Source organism: Chinchilla lanigera, unplaced genomic scaffold (assembly GCF_000276665.1).
Source record: "Chinchilla lanigera isolate Chin_1 unplaced genomic scaffold, ChiLan1.0 scaffold00002, whole genome shotgun sequence".
In the NCBI taxonomy this organism is placed as follows: domain Eukaryota; kingdom Metazoa; phylum Chordata; class Mammalia; order Rodentia; family Chinchillidae; genus Chinchilla; species Chinchilla lanigera.
Window position 1 is genome coordinate 7,308,513 of NW_004955403.1, and position 22,460 is coordinate 7,330,972.

The following is a 22,460-nucleotide window of genomic DNA, read 5'->3' on the forward strand; positions in this document are numbered from 1 at the left end:
CATGTATTTATTTCTCTCTTCCTTTTAGGTGTGTGTGCAATATTGACTGTTCTCAAACCAACTTCAATCCCCTCTGTGCTTCGGATGGGAAATCTTATGATAATGCATGTCAGATCAAAGAAGCATCATGTCAGAAACAGGAGAAAATTGAAGTCATGTCTTTGGGTCGATGTCAAGGTAATGTTCATACCAAAATTCATTTCAAAGAATGTTTTTAGTCCTTGTGCAGAAATGGAAAGTGAAGATAGCTCCTTATTATGCAGCTATTTCATTTCCGAAAGACAGTTCTGATTTACAATGGGTAGCAGAGTCTACCATAGCATTTGTGTTGATTATAGGTGTTTGAGGGCCTATCAGAAATAGTCCACATCTTTTTCCATATAATGGGACTGTATTGTCACAATACAATGAACACAGAAATCTACATTCAGAAGAGAGTAGATATTCTCATTGCAAAGGCTGAAAAGAATGTGTAAGGCACTTTGAACAAAGACTCTAAGAATTCATTAGAAACCTCAAAATTAAAAGCAGATAACTCCATTTTTACATATTGATTCAGTAGAAATATTTTGAGTGCATTTCTAAAAGCAGGATGTACTGTACTAGAGTGTTCTGCTTTGGCTTTGTTCAGAAGCAAACATGTTTGGGTTTTTGACCTGTAATTCCTTTATTCAAGTTCCTGCAGTGACAATTAAGAAACTACTCCTTGTCCCCAAATTTAGAAAGCTGCCACCATTCCAGGGCTCACTGTCAAATAGAAACATGCATTGGAAATGTATCTATTTTTAAAGGTTGCTTGGAGTCCTAGTTGTAGAAAACAATCTACTTCAGTGAAGATGGTATTGAAGGAATAAACTTGAAATATTTAGGGAAAACCTAATCAGTTTTTATTGTTAATTTTTTAACACAGATAATACAACTACAACTACTAAGTCTGAAGATGGGCATTATGCAAGAACAGATTATGCAGGTAAGTAATATTTTCCATTTAAATCACGAGCACTTCTATAAGAGAACTGGGGAATCACTATCATTTTCTCTACATTGAACCCTGTACAATTGCTGACATGAGCTGGTCTTCTCTTGCCTAGTTCAATGGGCAAAACTAAAATTTTTGTTGAAACAAATAAGACTTTTTTTCCCAAAAGTTAAAGCAATTGTCAGAAATGTCAGCCATAATTAACTTGTTTTGATAGTGCAAATGGTACAAATGACAAAACATTTATCAAATTAATGGGCGTCAGTAGAAGTTCATGCAATTTTTAGCAGTGTATTACAAGTGCAAATGTTCTTGTTTGAATTTTCATAAGAAAATCAACAATAAAAAAGTTAGTCTCTGAGAAGCTACAAAGGATACTATAAGTAATAATACAAGCCTTCTGTTTAGATTCAAAGTTTTAAAAGTATTTATAATTTATTTAAAAAATAAATTGCTTTAATTTATTTAGAAATTAGTATGTAGCTTCTCAGACATGCAAAATTATAGAGAATATTACACAAAAATGTAAATAATCTTTAGCAACTATATAATTTGATTTTGAAGAGTATGCATCGCTAATATGATTTTCCTAGAGTGAGGAAAAAATTTATGGATACATAATTGGAATTTTATCAGATGCTTATGTTTTATGGAAATTTGGGATAAGATTGAAGTTGATAATGAAATGTGGAGTATTTTGAAGCAAAACTTACTATTTAGACATTAATCACTTGTATCTAGATTTACACTTAATTTTCAATCAAGAATTATTCCCCATCTTTTGTAATATGCACTACCATTTATTCTTTTTGAAATTTCATTTTCATTAAGAGTATTTCCAACACGTGTTCAGGAAAAGTTCCTATGGAATTGAAATCAGGTTGTCAACAGAGGTTTGCTTACACAACCTTCAGATATCTCAGAATTTGGAAAAAATATAAATATCCTTCTTTTAAATTTTTATGTTTTTATTTCCATGTTTCACAACATGAAACTAAAACTTTTAATATACTAGGAGCCTAGAATTATCATGAACAATAATACGTGGGAAGTATTAGTTCTGCCATGCCATCCTCATAGCCTGAGCATCCGGAGATCCTAATAGATGTTCCTACATAAAAAATAATGCTGTGGTCCAGGTTTGGAAAGGGCAGAGATAACAAATGGATCTTCTACCCAGAACTACTCACAGCTCTTACGTTCACTATAAAACCTTGAAGAATATGCATCTTTTATCTGTAGTTCACCCTCAGTATCTATGGAGCTTGCTTCCCAGAGCCCTTTACAGATTCCAGAGTTGCTTAGGTGCCCTGTGTAACTTGGGATAGTATTTGTGGTTAACCTCAGCACATCCTCTTGTGTACTTTAAATTATCTCTGATTTGTTGCAATACTACAGTGGAACATTACATGCCTACATAAAATTGCCCTGCAATTTACTTTTATTAAAATACAGTTTTATTAAAATACAGTGTTTACCCCTCTATAGGAACTATTTAAGTAATCATGTTCTTCAGCATTCCTTAGCTTGCAATAATATTTGCATATACTGAATTTTAGGACACAAATTTTGGGAAAATGGAAAGCCAGCATGTCATTGTTCTCTTAATTTATATCCCACAAGGTAAAAACTCCCCAAGGACAGAAAGCAGGGAGTGTATAACGCAAATTCCTAGAAGCACACTATGTCTTCATGGCTAACTTAACATCTCAGCCACTTGCCTTGTTAGACGAACGTTCATGGACTCTCACACGAGAGGGAAGGAGTAATCTTCGTATTCGCTGGCTTTTTCCTTGCATGCCATTAATATTACAGGTTTTAGAACCCTTAGCCATCACTCCATCACTCCACTTTCATTCCACTGAACGTGCATTCAAAGCCACAAACGTAAGAACATACACTTCTAATTGTAAAAGTGGGAATCATAAAAAAAAAACCCTAAATCTTAAAATAAATTTATATCTCCTTTTTATTATCATTTAAAAGAAAGAGTTCGGCAAGGACCAGCAGAGAACGGACTGCAACATTTTTAAAAATTAAGAAGCGATGCCTAAATTCCTCAAGTAAAACTAACACGTACATTAGACTAGAACGCATCAAAATTTCAGGAGAGCAGTAAATTCCATTATCCTCACAGGCACAGAAATGCAGTCGGCCCCTGGAAACTAGAGAACTGGCTAGGCTGTCTTCATGTGGCTTTCTGTCCTGCAGCGTCTCCTTCAATGGGACCCGAAGCATTACTGACTCCTGGTTCGAGGGCTTTGGAGCTCTGTTTCAGGGCCTTGGGACAGGCTTCCTGTGAGAGATATGAAAGAGCCATTTAATGTTGTCCTTTCTTCATCAGGCTAAGACTTGGGCTTGGATTTAGGTCTCTCCCTTCACCCACAGCAGAGGTTCCGAGAACACACATGGTAAAACCACACAGCTTAGGGCTTCCTGAGCTTCCCCTTGTTTCAGATTGTTAACAAACTTTCTTTCTGGAAGTTTAAAATAGCAAATGCTTTATGCTGCTTGAGAGTTGCAGCATTTTCTTAAAAAATGTGTTATATATGTGTAATATTTTATATATATATATATATATATGATATTCACTACATAATGTTTCAATGAAAAGAAAATGAAGTTCACCTATTTTGTCTGTCTTCATCCTGGATATGCATTTTCTGATTGTGTTGTGTTGCTTTTTTGTCTGAACATCTGGTCATGCTTCAGAAAATGTGGCTACATATTTTTCCAGTAAAAATATACATAATTTTACAAGTTGTTAGGTGTTAAAAATCCATAAGCTTCAAGTATTTTGTCTTCTATCGTCTAAAAAATGAAGTGTGTTTCATTTTATGATATCCTATACTGAGTTCCAAAGAGGATTTGCAATGTCTTATAATTAAAATACGTTCAATGAGATTGTACAAACAGAAACAGAAAACATAAAGGCAGAACTGTTAAGGGAAATAAATATATCAGCAACATAAACATTGCAATTACTGCATTTAGCCTTAAGCTTCCTTGAAACTAAGATAAAAGGGAAATTAGGACTAGAGCAATGTATTCTACAAATATATGCATCCCTGTCATATGCAAAGCACTATCCTAAAGTTCACAGAAGTGAATGCACCAGCCTAGGTCTCTCCCACATGGAGCTTAGGTTTTCATTGTGTGATAAAAATAAGGAAAAAGTGAAGTTCAGAGACCAGAGACCAAATTTCACTGTGCTAAATTATATCGGAAACACATAGCACAGCCCTTTTTACCAGACAGCCCCGGAAAACATAGAATAGCTAAAATCTTCAACAGTGATTTTCATGAAATATGGCAAGAAGCTCTTCATATGGCTGGGGATTTTTGAATCAATTTTTGATAACATTCTAAAGCATCGCATTAAAATATGCATAACTTCATGATAGTGTTTCTGCAGCAGACTAAAGTAATGAGTTTCATTCATGTATATTTTTAAATTGGAAAGAATAAATAAATAACGCAGAATTCCCAGGAAATCTCTGGAGGGAGAGCAGGCCCAACGCATTCGGCTCATGTAGCTGTAGGTTAAAGAAGAACTGGAGAGCAGAACAGTCAGAAAACCTGAGTGAAGATGAAGAACATGCCGCATAGGAGCAGGTGTGTGGGGAGAAAAAATTCCTGGTGTTAGTGGCAGGTAATGAGAAAGACAGGTCGCAGGTTGAGCATTTCACTGTGACCTTGACCGTTCACCATTTCTTGTTCAGGAAGGATTCATTTTTAAGGAAAGTTTCTCTTTGGAAGTCTATTTCTTATCTTTAAGCAATTATTAATGTACCAAACTCAAGACTGAAATGTGGAAGAAAGGAACCAGGAAAATATATAGTCAAACCAAATTCTATCCTTCCTATTAATATTCTTGTCAACACACTTTTTATGCCACACTAAGCAGTTACTGACACCTTCAGAGGGGAGCTAGGTAGTCTAAATGAATTGTCAAAATAACTCGGTCTCCGTAGAAGCCATTGCAATTTACAAAACCTTGTCACGTGTGTCATGTCTTTGAGTCTTCACAGCAGAAATGTGAGGGAGGCGTTAGGTGCTTCTGACAGGTGGGAAATGGAGATTGAAGGAGATAAAGTAAAGACTGTGTGATAAAATGGAGGAAAAAATTCTCTAGAATCCTGGAAGTGTGAACAGTGAGGGATACAGGAAGAAGAGGGGTCCCTGTCTGACACTCATAGGGCCTCTGAGGACTGATTCACCCTCAGAGTTAACCTCTTCACAACTCCAGGCTTAAAGATGTTTCACCATGATATTAATATTGCTGTGAGATACCCCAAAGAGGCATTCTTTTAGAACTTAGGTCTATATATTCGAAGTGTCTTTTTAAAAAATGTTCATTAACTCATGCTTACAGTTCCTAATGATTGCATTCGTCATGGGGACTTGGTTCATGCACAAAACACACGTTAGTCCTTTTTTCCATTCTTTCCCCTTCCCCTCCCTCCTCCCTGCACCTCTTGGTCCGCTTTCCAGTTGCAAAAGATCAATCTCCCTGTTTCCTGTTATCCTTTATTTTGCCCTTTATAAGGGCGATTTTGTTTGGTTTTTAATTTGTCCTGTTCTATTTGCTACTTCTCCACATAGACAGGAAAAAGCAAACCCAACAGTGTGTCGCAGGAATCCTGCTCTAATAGTAGCAAAAAAAATTCTCCAACCTCTTTGTGATACTTTACCAAGATCCGTTCACAATCCCTCTTTTGTTCTAGTAGCAACCCAATAAAACAGGGCTACAAACACGAGGGGAAAATAAAATTGAGGCTTGGAGAAGCTAGGTGGCTGACCAGGGCTGGTCACAGAGTATTGACACTTGAGCACCCACCGTGCAGATCAGGCACTTACGGGGTTTACCGCATGTCTGAGTCTGTTGCTCCCCCACTGTACGTGTGCAGGCTTGAATATCAAGTGATTTTATATCATATTTAGAACATGAATTAATTCAGTCATGTGGTAAAAATCTACATTTAAAATGGAAGCTCTTTCCATTTGCTCCTGAACACAAGGAGCACTTTGCTGGCAAACACGTTATATCTGGGCCAGTAATTTGATCTGTAGGAAATAAATAAATAGCAGCAAATGGAGGCAGCAGCTTGTAGCACAAATATTGGTATCAGCAGTGAAATAAATAAAAATGTTTGCCTGGCCTATTACACTGCCACTAGCCTAGCCTAGAATATTTAAGTCCAGGAAATGAATTAAGATGTCAAGATTTTCGCAAGATTTCTGAGGGAAAGTGTCTCAATTCAAGTATTTTCCCCTCTGGGATTTACATTAGAGTGCTGCAAAATTCATAAAGCTTTCTGTGAACTCTCACTCAGAATTTCTCCTGCTCTCTTGAACTTCTGTGCTTTCATTGTTTCCCCCATAAAATCGTGTAGCCAGTCATCTGTAATATTATGTTATGTTCATGGTTATAGATAAACACAGAAATGGTATTTGCAATACAGATGAAGTTCGCTGCTGAGAAGTTGCCTTGGGCCCTGGTAGACACTCTGGAAAACTTTCTGTTTATGCCCCAGTTCATAAATGCTTCTTGCATCATTTATGTGCACTTTTCCGATTTGAAATGCTCCTTGCTGAAACAAATTGTTCACCTGGAGGTGTTACTTATCTGTCTGCTTTACTCTTCAAGAACAGTGTGGCAGCTGGTTGAGGGGTGATAGCCACAAAACCAGCTAGCATGGAGTGTCAACCTCGGGTGCCCCATCGCTGGCTATTTAAACTTGCACCGGTCAGTTGAACTTGCCAAGCCTCCAGTTCTTTATCTGTTCAATGAAAACAAGAAGCCTATTTTCCAAGGATTTAATTTTGAGTTAAAAGGTATCACGTAAAGCGTTAGCAAGCAACTTAGTGAGGTGGTTGTCATGATTTTTGTTTTGTTCTGACAGTTGGAAAGGATTTGCTTTTATGGGAAACACGGCACCGTGTATGGGGTATGGTCTGCCCATCTGAAATATACTCAGAGTTGATAGCCATTTATGGACTCAATTACAATAGATTTACAAAGTTGTTTTCTACCCAAGTCTCATAACAGCTTCTTGGGAGAGATCTTCACTGACTTACCCATAAAGCAGTATTTATGTTTTCAGCACTTTGATATGGTAGAATAGTCACACAGCTAATATTTTAGTTTTCCCAGAGTCCACATAATTTTATGTATGGTATACTTCTGTCACTTAGTGATATGATCATAAGAAAATTACATCATGAGATTGAAATTAAAAAATTAATGGGAGGACCTAACGTGATAGGCTTGCAAGATGATTACATTACTTATATTTCTTTCAATGAGACCTTTAACATTAGTCATTTATGCCCCATGGTATATGTTTAAAGGACTTGCACATTTGTTATGAAAAAGAAATTTATGTACTGGTGACCAAGTGGAAATAACAGGAATTAACAGACATGTAGCACTTAGGAATTTATTTCCATTTATGGAAAACGTTACTTTTTCACTCAGTAATGTTAGTGTTCATAGGTTGTGATTAACGCACACACATATCTTAAGAAGTGAGAGCCAAAGTTTTGAAGAAAAATCTGATCATAAAGAAAGACAGGTCTACTTAGCATAGAAAGCAAAGAGAGCAAAGCTGTTCAAACTCAAACACCAAGACGTTGCCAAGGGAAAAGCCATAATCCTCCACTTCATCTGCCCTGTCCGCCGCAGCACGCTCTGCTTTCCTAGAAGAGCAGTCTGAGTGTCTGTAGAATGAAGTGAGAGTGGACATGACGAATGCTCCATACCCTTCCAAGGCATCATGTTTTCCATAGAACTAGTAAGAGAAGTTCAAGCAGTTTACCAAAACATGTTCAGAGCACTTTGACTGCTTTTGTTCATGAGTTTGACATGCGTCAGACATATGAACCACTTTATCAAAGGCATTACAAATTCATTCCTCACATCTTGATGACTTGGGACTGTGTACAAATACAGTCCACTGAAATATTCTAAAGTATCTGTAAAGCACCCTGTCAGTGATGACACGGCAGGAGTCAGCTTTGGAAAAGCTGTGGACAGTGGGACAGAAAAGCAGGCTTAATCAGTGACAAAACCAGTGTGGGCAGTGCATCATGGGTAGGGAGATTTGGTGGAAGACAGAAGGCTGAAGGGGAAAACAAGAGGACCCCACTTGGGATGTTAGCCAGATTCACAGGAGGAGCAGGGACACCTGCCAGGCATGCAGACTGAGAAATGTAAATTTTGGACACACCAAGAGAAAGGTGTCCCTCCACAGTGAGCTTGCATTAACCAGACTCACTGACTGCACATTGATCTGCAATGAGAAAACATTACCCACCTAGAGGACGCCTGTCTGCTGACCAATGCATTGTCTCTCTAGAATTAAATTATCTGAAGGACCCAATTAAAACGTGGGTATTAGTGACCATGAGTAGAGCATATACACATTAGATGTTTAAGGCATCAAGCTAAGACTGATGAGGTTATCACACAGGTCCTCTTCAGCCCATATAAATAAAACAGAACCTTGTTAGGGCCTCCTCTCTGTGGTCAGAATTGCACCAGCACGGTTGGCCTGTGTGACTCTCCTTGATCAAAGTCTGCATCTCTGAGTGGTCCCCCTCCCAGCCCACCTCTTTTTCCTAGAGGTGGCCAGTGTAATCAGGGTGAAATTGAAGCCTCCTCTCCTGGAGCCCTTTGGAGCTAAAAAGTCATTTCCGGACTCTCAGCCGGCACAGGTGTGTCCTGCGCTCACTTCTCAGCTCCTGTGGGTTCTGTCACCCAGCCGTCCCTGGGAAAGGACAGTATTTGTACATAAATGTAGCCTTTCTAGATGGGCCTTCTCCATTTTGAAACCTGCAGAAGGTTTTACAGAAAGCCAACTTCGATGGCAACTTTTTAACATATAATGCAGAGAGTTTTGACCAATAACAAAGAAAAATGAGTAATTCATAAAAAGGGAGTTTAATACTGCTGGGTTCTTCTAAGATGATTCTTAGTACTTACAGTAATACATATCCTTTTTGGTGACTTGCTATGGTTTAACTTCATGAAACCCCAACAGAATGAGGTTTATTCATTGTCCCACATTGAATGTGAGGTGAGATTCTTCGGGTAGAGGTTAGTGCATGATCCATATTTGATAGCATGAAATGATGTCCTGGAAGATGTATTGCAGACCAATACAAAAATCTTGGCTTTTAAGCTTTCTTTCACATTTCATTGGGTTTATACATTAAGAAATTCCTTCTGAAGAGTATATTTTAAATTTTTCCTTTAGTGATGAAAATAAACGTGTTTGTGTACAAAACCATCAGTAATTTTTTTAAAAACTCATTCAGAAGAAATGAAGACAGAAAACAGACTCCGTTTCTCTGCTCGAAATTAAGTATTGCAAAACGATTGGGTTATTAGCCTACAGATTTTAAAACAACATACAATTATTGTTTTCCCAGGAAGCAAGCAGACTGATTGGTCAGCTACCTTCACAGTTATCCTATAAATCTTGTTACATTGTTGTTGTTTTTTTATATTTGGGTTTCTTTCATTTAAAGAGATCCCAGGGAGGTTGAAGCCTCTCAGATATTTGATCTACTGTGTGGGTAAAGCCCACTTCTATCCCTACACCCTTAGCCACACACCCATCCACACAAATGGCAAACATGCCTTTGTTGTTGACTTCTAGTTGCTAATGAAATGCAGCTCTAGAACCCTAAGGAAGAAGCAGTGGGCCAGCGTAGAACCTTCTCTGTAAGGCAGTTTTAATCAGTTGCCCACGTCATATTCTGTGCAGAGAATGATCAGTAGTAAACACACATCCGTCAGCCAATGAAAGACAACCACTAACTCAGATTATCTACGTTATTATCATTTCTACATTTTAATATTGATGCTGGTTGCTTTCCTCAGTTTAGCATGCTTCTGAGCTTTTCACCATCACCACGAATGGATAAGTGCTCAGGAAACACAGATCACTGTAACGTTATCTTAAAAAATCATTATCATCTTCATTATAATCATGATTATCATCATCATCGTTGTCGTCAGCAAAAAAATACCACTGGAATAGGCTCATTTAGTTCATTCCAAAACAAACTAGAAATTACGTGTTTTATCTGTTGCTTGGATTCTTTAAGAGGCTATTCGCCCAGGATGGGTATAATCATATTTATTTCTTAATTTCATTTGGATTTTACAACAGATGACTTCCAAATGGCATATTGTAGGGGAAAGGCCTTGGAATAAGAATGCAGAAACTTTTGACATCGTTTCCAAATGCTGGCAGTGTCACAGTTCACAAATCCTGTTCTATTGTGCTGGACATCACAGTGCCTAGAAAAGGCACTTGCGTTCTAGAAGTAGCGAGTGTTCTGCAGTCCAGACCTGGGCTCCCTAATCAGTTTTCAGTTCTCAAATGTTTTCGTTCCCCAAAAGGATATACAACCCCAGATCAAGGTTCTTTTCATCTTCCTGCTTCAAACACACATGCACGCACCTTTCAAATGATAGTTGGCTCATAATAGAAATGTAAGATTTCACAAATAAGAGGGAAAATCTGTCTTTTAGGAGAGCGATGAAATAAAAAGTCATCTGGCTGAAGAGGAAGTTGTGCTCTTAGAGATCATAGGTCACAGAAGAACCGCACAGTCCTAATTGGATCTCATACCTTATCCAGTCTTCCTAACTAGTATTCGTCTACCCGGGACCCTGCTGTACCTCTGTTCAAAGCCGCAGCATCTTTGTGTTCATACTGGCTGGTTTTTTTCTTGCAAATTTTAACTGAAGTGCTGAACCCAACCCTGCCTGTTGGAAAGATTTTAAATTGATGCTCTTTAAGGAGGCAGAGCAACCATTTCAAAGTGCCTCATTATCCAGGCACTCCCCCATTATAAATTTGTGTCAGCCTTGAAAACCAACCATTTACATTTGAAACCAACGGGTTAAGTCCTCTTAAAGCATGCAACAGAAATTCTTAAAACTGAAATGGTTGTGTTGTTCCTGGAACAAAATACTAGAAATTAATATTTGTGAAAACCCTTAGTAGTTGAAGGAGAAGAGGACCTAAAAATGTCTCTTGAACGACAATTTAGTGCTCAGCTCCCCTGCGCTAATGCTCTGAGGAAGGACACCAGTGTGCACAAACCCTCCTGGGAGCAGGGAATAATCCTTGGTGTATCAGTATGTTGTCTCAGGGAGTGAAATAAAGTTATTGGTTTTGCAACAAGGACAATGAGGATATTTGTTTAAAAAGACAACTTGAAAAAATAGCAAAGACAACAGGAAATGATAAATGAGCAAGTCTTTGCTACAATAATTACTTTAGCATTGAAACAAATGAATAACTTTCACAGCAAAGCTATGCTCTGTCGTAGATTACCCCTCTACCTGCCCGTTCAGTGCTGCTCTGCTGTCCTTCGTGGGGCCAAAACCACCTACAGAGGAGCTGGTGAATGAATTGTCTGAGAAATGTGTGTTAATGTTCTGAAAAACTTACAATACCCTTTGTGAAAACAGACTATCTCTAAAAGATAGAATAATTGATTATGTGGGGTTGTTTTGTTTTGTTTTGGTTTGGTTTTGTTTTGAAAACTATTTCATCTACCCTAGTTTTATGCCAAAAGCTGTTATTAAAAGAAAAATTGAAGCAATCTTTCTGGTGTAGACAGGTAAAATAATATACTTGTATCTGTAATCTGTTTATTAAATGTGACTGTATGTGGTATCTGGGTTTTTCTGGAAAAAAACAAAGTTGTGAAAAGAGTAAATGCTAAACCTGGTCTATTTTCAAGGTCATTCCTTCGTGGGAAGCCCTTTAACCTAAAACACTTAGAAATGAGGATGACATCTTTTTTGCCTTTTTCATGTTTGGGACATGAAAGCCCTTGTGAGATGTGGTTCACTCACTCTGCGTATTTATCATTTCACAGAGTTGGGATATGGATACTCTTTGTTCTGGAACATTCTCCCATTGTCATCAAAGTTTTGACTATTTTCCAGTACAAGTAGTGATTTAAATTACACAGTAAAATTTCATCTAGTTTTAACAAAATTGAAACTGAAGGCTTTTAAATTATGCATTCCTATTTCTGTGTATCAGTATTAATTGAATGATAAAAGAAGGTGACTGACCTTTGGGCTCCATCTTCCCATGACAGCACATTAAGAAAAGCTTTGACTTCATAACCATTGGGCTCTGGTCCCTTTTGAGTGGCTTCAGTCCCACTTCAACTTCAGCTCCCAGAATCAAAAGGGCTCTTTTGGCCATTTCTAATGTGGCAATAACTCCCCCCTTTCATGTGTTCCTAAAGCAAAGGGACAGAACAGGTACTGGGAAGAGCATGCGTAAATTGTTATTAGTCTAAAGACTGTGAGAGAAGTCTGTTGCAGAATTTAAGTATGTGTCAATTAATGTTATGAATCAAAAACATTAAGAACATATTATAAACAAGATATAACTCTGCATCTCCATGTTTCAGAGTATAGGATCTTATTGAGATACTGCAGTGATCAAAGAAACATAAATCTTTTTAGTACTGCAAAGGAGGGATTTTAAGTTGTGATTCTTCTCCTGTCCTCTTGGTAAATAGAAAAATAAAGAAATAGCCATTGGTGTTCACCACGATTCAGTTCTGACCCCCTCTTCCATCTTATCAATGAGCCTTTAACCTGTTTTTAAATTTCTTTGAAGAAATACATTCCCTGACTTTTCTTGATCACCCAACTTGTTAGTAATCCTTGATTATGAAAAGAAAATACTTTTTAATTAAAATATCTTCCCTTTGGGACTTGACGTCCAAGCTTCCTCTTTATTTCTTTAAAAAGAAAAAGAAAAGAAAAGCAACATTGGTATCTTGCCTTCATGGCTTATATCACCTTTACTTACCATAATATTTTCAGTCGATGGGCTACCTAGGGCTTAGCAGAGTACATCTTCGTGATATTATTAGACTTTGAATTTAATCTCAAACCTTGAAATAGCATAGTTCATTCATTGCTCTATATGACATTTTAAAAACCTAAGCAAACAGTATTATTCTTAGAAAAGAAAAGCTCTTACTAGATTCAGCATTTAGAAACAATATTGAATGGATTTGAATGAGAAAATTGTCTCTGAAAACCTGAAATGAATATAAACATTAGGCAGATGATCTCACCTCTTATTTCCTGCCTTAGGTTTGTTCTCTTTCTTCTGAGTGGCTCTTAATATTCACTTAAACTTTGTAGGGGCATACATGCATGCTGAAGCCAGCTCCCTCACGCTATCACCGGGACTTGCTGTACTGTGTGTACCTCACAGCTGTGATAGAGACCTGTACCCTGGGCTGGAACCCTCATCATAAGAAGCATGTTACAGTCACCCCATGAGGTGCTGTCATCTCAAATGTCAAGATCACTTGTATATTTTACTACTATTTCTTCACCCCCAAAATAAAAATGGTGCTTTTAGGTGAATAAAGTTCCCCTGCCTTAGCCTTCAGGCAGGATTCTTACATGCCTTGAAGTGATAAGGGTTCATATCCTTTTTGCCCTAAGAGGAAGAAGAAGAAGAGAAAAAAAAAAAGGCTGGGATGCATCATTAATCATGCACACTGTCTACCGCAGCACTGCCAAGAAATGATCTCCTCGTACCACCCATCAATATTCCTGACACCTGTCTAAAAACTCAGGTCATGCATATCCATCTGCCTTTAGAGAAGTGTCAATGTGCAAACAGCCCTTCACTATTTTTAGGGTCATGTTAAAATTATTCATCACCTGCCTGTCAGTTCATCCAATTTGTCATATTATCCCAATCTACCAGTGGCTGTGACTGGTCATTTGCCCTTTGCATTGTGTTTTCAGAGCATGAGCGTGCAGGATGTTTTTGAAGCTGTCAGATAGATGAGAGATAGTGGAGTCTCACTGTAGGTCAGAGGTCCTGGGGAGAAATTACCGTGCTCAATGCCCCCTCATGCTTAGAATGAAATCCATACATTAAGAGTTCCTGTGCCTACTGTAGCTTCCACTTCGATCTAGTCTCTGGTAAATGAACTCTTCTTTCTAATGACTGTCATAGGAACATCCTCAATATTTCTGTGTTCGGAAATGTTGAAAACATGCCTTGCAAATGAAATAAACCTAAAAATTTAGAGATCAAAGAAAAGCTATTCTGGTAAAACTGCCAATACTCCAATGCCTAGAAATGTGCTATATACAGACTTTAAAATGACATGGAAATTTAGATAGAAAAATATGATGTGCGTTAGTGGTATAGTGGTGAGCATAGCTGCCTTCCTAGAAAAATAGGATACAGCATCAGCAATTCATCAGCAGAAATATTATCTATTATTTTTAATATAAAAATTTCATCTCTAAATCTAGTTTAACTTGGTCAAATTTTCTACAGATATCAAATCATTTTAACTTTTTAAAAATTTTGTATCTAATGTAACTTAAAATGAGTATAAGTCTCTCCACCCTTACCTGTTTTTTTTTTTTCTTTTTACCAGTTTTCATAGAGTTGTTTTTTTTTCTTTTTGGTTTTTCTCCGGTACCAGGAATTGAACTCATGACCTTGCTGTTGCCAGGCAGGCGCTGTGCTGCTGAGCTAAATCCCCAGCCCTCTTTCATAGAGTTTGTGAAGTGAGTTACAGTGTTTTTGAATCACATAGGTGGGAGTATCACAGAAATAGGGTTTAATGTACGCTTCCTTCTAATTGTAGCAGAACATGAATTTTAGGGAGACCTGTGTTGTCTTTTTTTTTTTGGCACTGGGAATCCCACTCAGGACCTCACGTTTGCCAGGCAGATGCTCTGCCACTGAGCTATATCCCTGGCTGTGTTAGATCTTGCCTTTGGCCATAACCACCTTGAGTTTTAGTTTTCTTGCCTGTGAAGTACAAATCTCTGATAGACAATCTCCAGCGTCTGTTCAGATGAAAGTCTATCTTCCTGTTTCTGATACCTCCACAGACTCAAGGGTTCAATCCTTACTAAACAATGTCTATCTGGAATTTGCATAAATATCAGAGTTCCCGAAACAACTAGCACAGTGGCTGTTACTGTAGTCAGCACTGTTGGCCTATGCTGATCAAGATGCTGAGCTCTATATCTAGAAGTAGCAGTTATTTTTTGGCACTATCAAGTGACATGAGTTTAATGATGACACTCATGAAGTAAATGTTCCTGATGCTCAGGCTGCTGATATCCAGGACTTCAGGGTAGTAGATAATAACAAAACTACCTGAGACCTACAAAACCAACATACGTGGATGATGCAGCGCCTTTACTGCTGGTTATGTGTGTTTTGACTTTACGGAAATGAGAAAATTCAAGGACAAGCCACACCAAAAGCTCTCTAAATTCAGGACCTCATGTTATACCAATAAACATTCATATACTAAATTATATTTATTAGAATAATTTTATAGCAAGTAGAGAATAAAATATTACAGAACTAAATGGTAGAAAATCACATTTATTTTGCACTTAATTTGTGTCATGTGTTGAACATACAACAGGCTGTCTCATCTCTTTACAGTCTTCTTAGACAATACGTTCGGTGAGACCTTTCTCAGAGACTGAGGAAGCATAGCTCAGAGACAGTGGTGGATAGAGCAGGGGCCAAGCCACGGGAGTAACCGCGACTAGTAACAGTGAGAAAGTGCTAAAGAGAGGATGGGCTTTGCCTTGGGTTCACCTGGTAGAAAACAGAGCACTATACACAGGGCCAGCACTGAAAAATGAACAGGCTGGGAGCCGGCTGACTGAGGGGTGGGGGGTGCTTGGCCACAGCTGCAGTGCGGGGTGGAGTGAGGTGAGAGCCCACCTCAGACTTCCCCAAGGGTCTCCTGACTGGCAACGGAAGTTGAAATTTATCCTCTGCTGAATAGGAGCCATTGAATCCCTTTAAATAATGTTAATTTTGTAAAACAACAAAATAAGGCGAAGGAGGAAATCCTGGCAGCAGTGAAGAATGGGCAGGCGAGGGAAGAGCAGAGGGAAGATGAATGAGAAGATGGTAGTAACAGTGAAGACTGATGCTGTCCACGGTGCTGGCAGCAGACAGGAAGAAAGATCTTTGAGCTGGATGTGGGAGATAACCGGTATTCAGTTTGCTAACTGACCAGCTTTGAATGCCAAGAGAGGCAGAGAACCAAGAAAAATAACGAGGGCCCTGGCTTGGTTGCTTGGATGGATGGTGGTTCCATTTCCGAGGCAGAGAATGGAGCGTGCGGAAGAGTGGCTGGGGGCACAGCAGTAAACCAGTGTGCGAATGTGCGGTGTGCTTTATCTGAGGACATCGACATCGGGGTAGACATGAACTGGGGGTCTGTGGGTCTGGGAAGAAGTGAAAATAAAAACAGGAGCTGAAGGAGAAGGGAAAGCGAGGAAGGCTGAGGAGAAACACCACGGGGAAGAGGGAGCAAGGGGCACATGGCAATGGGAGAGTTGCCTGGCTTCTTCTTTCTCTGCATGCTGAGAATTGTATCCAAAAATCCCTTTCCTGTTCCAGAATTTGTTTTTCCGCACAGTTATGCCTAAAGCTTATTACTTCCTGTTATCATATGCTTCCCTCCTCCCTTTTCCGGGGGGGACCCTCGCCCCATCAGGAGGGAGCCTGCCTGCCTGCCTCTCCGGAGCACCACCACACTCAGCCGACACTGTTTATTTTCTTCACCGGCTTTTGTGCAAGCAGGACTTTATTTGTGAATTTGCATTTTTACCTTTATTTATTTTCTGTCTTCCTTCGTTATACTGTAAACTCCACCAAGGCAGGAAACCGATCTTGTTCCTCACTAAATGGAAAATGGAGCACCCAGGGGAATGTGCGACACACACTCATAGACACTCAGTAGCTAGGTGTTGAAAGGCTGTGAGTGAGACTGGCCCAGACCACCTGAGTTTTTAAAGGACGCTCCCTGTGAAATGCATGTCTCTCTACTTTCAACTTAAGAAACGTTCAGCATATTAGTATTTGCGTAACAAACGTTCAGTGCAGAGCCGCACAAAGAGTATGCTAAAAGAGGCGCATATATACTCACACGCACATTACATACATCATAAATTATAGATTAATTTTCACACCTGAAAGACTGATGGGTTCCTGTTGGAAGCTTTCCTTTTTCATCTCTCCTGGGCATTTAAAAAACATTTTAAGAGGAGAACTTGTATAGGAAATATAATTCCCAACATCGCTTTGGAAGTAATAGCAGAGACTGTTTACTAAAAGGGAAAGAAAGAGACCTTCATATGCAAATGTATGGCATTTGAAAATGTCATATAGCTACATCTACATATAAATAAGATGCTCTCTGAATTCCAGGGAAGGTAGAGTTGGTGTGGCAGTAGTCAATTTCTAAATCAAAGTAAACTAATGGAGTAGTGGTGAGTCCAGACTTACTACATCCTCCAACTGTAGCACACTCCAGGTCCGAGACCACCTGGCTGAAATCCGAACCAAAATAAAATCAACTCTTGCAGTGCTTGAATGGTAATGGAAATAAACCAGCTACCTGAGGAGGGACTCGGGGGCTCACAGGTCAAAGATTAACAACTCTCTATCAAGTATTTGCTTCCCTTCCTAAAGATATTGCCTTGAAAATCAAAGCCTCCCGAGATCTCCTATATTTAACCTCTGTGGCAGGTTTTTTTTTCTTTTACAAATTCTAAAGATTGGAGCAAAACAGAAAACTTTTTACTTCTTTCTTTTTTCGTATTTGTTCCTTTGCCTTAGTACCACAGTCACTTTGGGAAAATTCCTCCGGTAAACCATAGTATACAAACTACCAGGTAGGGATAAATAACTTCTCTATGTTCAGTGAATTATCCTTCCAGGACACAAGGAGATCATTATATAAATTATATTTTCCCATATTGCTATGGTGCTCCCAGCTCCTGGAAGGAGCCGTAGGGGGAAAAAATTTTTAATAAATTATTTTATGCAATTTTTAGTGGCCATTTCATGGAGTCCATGTGGGAAATGCTTCCCTACCAGCAAGAGCTGACTGCAATCTCTCGGTAGCGTGGCACCACAGTTTCATTTTGGGTGCTAAAAAGCATAACAAAACTTGTCCTGGGCCTTATTCAGCTTATTTATAAGGGAGCCGGGGCTGAGAGAATAAACTTCTAGAATGATAACTGATAAAAACCACTTGAATCTTAGAAAAAAAAAAGAAATTTTAAAGAACTTAAGGTATCCATAGGAGGGATAATGGAAAATGCAGTTGGCAAAGTAAAGCAGCAAATGAGAATGGTCCTCCTTTCTTTATTTATTTTTTTGATACCGAGAATCGAACTCACAACCCAGTTGCTTTCCAGGCAGGCTCTGTGCTGCTGAGCTATATTCCCGGCCAGAATAGTCTTTAAAGGGATAAATATAATTGCTACATTTTACTGTATATAGCTGAATGGCACTTTATTAGTGCTTCTCTTTGAAGTGACCTTTCAATACAAGAATTATTATAAGCACTGGAAAGATTTAAAACTTTAAGCTTCAGAGATTTTAAGCAATTTGTCCAAGGGAGTCTAGCTTTTTAAGCAGCTAAGAGTGTGTTTAGACACCGAACCCTTTGACCAGAGAGCTGCCTGGTTGTTTTCCATTGTAGCAGCCTAGCTCTTGCTATATACAGTAATGGAGAAAAGGTAGCAGGATGCACTTTGGGCACATCTGAAAATATAGCCTCTTGTGGCAGATATTACAGGAACCAAAGCAAATCCTTAATGAGGATTAAAAATATCATTTCAAAGAACATGTTCAGAAAACTAAAAAGGGAAAAAGATATAGAAATTTTTGTTGATTTTCTGCTAAAATATGCTGACATGTGGGGATATTTATGTTTTCCTGAACATCTGGTGGATATTAGTATGTTTTTGTTCACAATCTTCTATTATTAATAATAAAAGAAAGCTAGATAATTATGATATCCTGTCACATTGAATGAATATCATGCATAGTTTTTTCCCAGTATATTACAAAATCTCATCATTCCCTCAAAGATAAAGGCATAAACTTATTTTTAGAAAGAGGAACATGGATACTATCTTATTATAACAAACTTGTTTCCACCAAAATAGGCCATATTGAATCAGTAACACTTGAGTGTAAGATTTGAAAATATACTTCAAGTCATGATATGCTATTAAGTCATGATTTTTTTAATATCTGTAGGTTGAGAAATGACTTAGGCCCCATATATATTTGCTTTGCCACGACAGAATCTGATTTCTTATTAAGATCTCGTGGAACACAGATTATTTTATTGGAGACAGAGATACCGAGTTTGTGTCACGTTTGTAGATTGTCAAAACAAGTACATCTTTGCTGAGCCCATCAATTCCCCCTGGCTCTTGTGGAGGCTTTATTCAACTAGTCAGGGCTCACAGAGGAATCATTCGTGAATATAAGTACGGGCTGCCACCCATCCGTGCCCGCCATGACGTATATTCAAGGGGTGCCCAAGAAAGACGGAACTCCTGGTCCTTCATTAGAGGCCACTGCCCATGACTCAGCACATTGCCCTCCCTGCATGCCAGTTGGTGGGTGTTCACTGGGCACCTGGACAGTACTGCATCTCCTTAATCCCCTGCACCCACATCCCCTTCACTCTCTGTCCTCCTAGACACCTGGATCCTCCTCGAGCCACTCTTGGCCTTCCATTTGGCTTTCCGTTTGGATTCTTCAAATACTGCATACAAGTACGCTCTTGTCTCATTCTTGTTCCCACTTCATCTATCAGCTTCGATCTATTTCTTCTGGCAATGACAATGTTAGGACTGCCACTTCCTTTTTTGAGCACTTACTGTATGCCTGCCACTGTGCTGAACAAATACTGTACATTTTAGGGTCTCGTTTACTCATTACATGCGTTATTTTGAAATAGCTATAATTTCTTGAGTATTGGCTGTGGGCTGAGACATGGTTATAAATGTTGTAGGCATGCATAATAATTAATGCCTGGTCCGTGGTCACAGAACTAGAACAACACAGAATAAAATATGTTTTGACTCCAGTCGGACTCCGAAGTCTGTGATCTTACTGTCTCACAGATATTTATGGGCAGTTAGTGCTATTTTCCCCATTTCAAACTGAGGCTGTTTGCTCCCCACCTTCAGCCTGGAGTCTGAGCATGTGTCCCATGTGTGCAATGTGGTCCTGTCCTCATTTTACAGGCAATGAATATCTGCAGAGGACATGTGACTTGCCTCGGTCCCACAGCTGCTACTCAGAAGCACCAGCTTCTAAACACAGACAATTTGACAGAATAACTTAATTTTTAGGAGAAATGAGGTTACTTACAGTGCTGCAAAAGTGCAGTGGCAATTCCCTTACTATCCAGCTCATGTATCAGCCATGTATTGCCAGACTAATGATACATGCGTAGCATCTCTTCACATGCATTGTATATATTAATCACTTGTGGAGTACTCTTGGAAAAATACTACAGAACACTCAGGGAGATGAATAAGGGAGAAGTAATTGTGCCTGCAGCTCTTCAGGCTCCTGGTTCCTTTGGAATACCCTAGCTGGGAAGGAAGATAAAGGGCTGGTATGGGTCCCCATTTGTGTAGCAGAAAGGTAGATGGAATCCTGCAACTCTGCTGAGCTGTTCTGCTAGGATGCTTCATCTTCTCTATGTTAAACACTGTTTGACAAACTAACTCTTCTTTAATTGGTGTGGAAGATTCATTGTTCCAAATCTCAGACGAGGATCCCTACTTTGGACATTAGTCAGCCTGACAGCACTCTAGAAAGACAGTCTTGTCACCTCTAGCCATGGTCAGGACAAAGTGGCAGTATCCTCTAGTGACTCAAGACTAATAAAAAATATGAAAGAAGTTTTGCCTCCCAAAAACAATGAGGCCACTTCTGGTGCTGCCAAGTATGATAGAAAAGATTGCCAAGCTCTTAGACATGGAAATACACTCAATGGCGTTTGGCAACTGGAGACAGCTGCTCCCAGAAAAGTAGGAGGGCAACTGTGGGTACCTAAGTTTAAAAAAGTTGAGGGAGATATGATTTCACATTTTTATTACAGTAGGTTATTAATAAATAATAAGTTCTGAATATATTAAATCTGAATGGACAAACTAAGTAAAATCTTCAAGACTTTGCCCTTCCTTATTGGTCCAGAAAAATTGATGACCTTTATTTTTCAGTTAATGTGTATTGTTTTATGATAAAAGAAATTCTTATTATAAGAAATCATCTACCATGTAAAGATAATCACTGCAAATTTTAGTAAATTTCCTTCCAGTATTTTACATTTCCACATATATTAACACAAATAGATTAACATCCTACTCATGTTCTTGGTACTCAAAATCCTTCATAATTTTAAAGGAATAATATCATTTTATTATGCCGTAATTTGTTTAAATATTACACTGTTGTCAAAAATTTAGGTAATGTCCTTTCTTTGCTATTTTAGGTGATATAATTAATGTGTGTCTTTGCAATTATGTGCCTGTCTACCCTCAAGTTTCTTGACATGTGATTAATTTTTGGAAGTTTGAACTATACTCAAATTCTTCTCTGTGTATCACTGACGATTGGCCAACTAATGTGCGATGTGCCCTTTTATTGCATACAGCTGTTCTCCACACAGATTAAACAGCTTCTTTAGAGTGACATGTAGTGAACAACTCACTTAACTTCTCTGCTGTCCCAGAACAGCTTTTGAAAATGGCCTGAGATGTTTCAAAAAATTCCCTCCGCATTAACCAAACGAAGCACCCAGGTACAAGACCTATGCAGAGTTTGTGTACTTTCCCTCGTTCCATGACTATCTATATTTTTTTATCATTCTTGACTCAATGTGAATTACTTTTATAATAAAAAACCCAGGATACTTTATTTGTAAGAAAAATAATACAGAACTAAGCAATTTAGCCTTCTCTGAAAACTCCCATTTTTCAAGTTGAATGATACAGTTTCCATTAAGTGAAATACCTATAGCTATGACTACATAGAGAATCACATGCAGGAGGAGAGCAATCACAGGGATCTCTCCAGGCCAAAAAAGAAAAAAAAAAAAAAAGAAAGAAAGAAAGAAAGAAACTCTGTCTCAATTATCTGTACCTTTCAGACAGAATTGTTTTCTGGCCTGAAATTATCCAGATGACTGCCTCTTCCATTTTTCTCCTAATGCTGCATGTACAAGTCTAAGACCATTCTTTACCATTGAAACATTGTGAAGAAAACACCAGATTAAAAGTGAGAGCACATGGAAGAATTGGGTGTGGGTAGATGAGACCTCTCTGTACTGACTTTTAACTTTTCTCTATCTGTAAACCTACTTTAAAATAGGTTTTTAAGGTGAGACACACATGGTTACCGGAGCTAGTTATCTACCTTTCACCTTCTGGATGATATTAAGGACTAATTGAATATTTCTGTCTTCAATTTCCTAATTTATCCAAAAATCATATGTAGTGTATAGACCTAAATATATGTGTAGATGTAATTATACATATATATGTGCACATGCATGTGTATGTGAGTATCCATACACACCAATA

At 38.5% G+C, this 22,460-nt stretch overlaps 1 protein-coding gene across 1 annotated transcript in view; it reads left to right on the plus strand.

Annotated features, from left to right (window-relative positions):
* Tmeff2 (transmembrane protein with EGF-like and two follistatin-like domains 2) overlaps nucleotides 1-22,460 on the plus strand; it is a gene marked incomplete at its 5' end in the record, with an annotated part of 231,751 nt that overhangs the window by 186,494 nt on the left and 22,797 nt on the right. Inside the window, 2 exon segments of the mRNA XM_013512178.1 lie at nucleotides 29-177; nucleotides 911-970. Of these exon segments, the coding sequence (XP_013367632.1) occupies nucleotides 29-177; nucleotides 911-970 (209 nt within the window).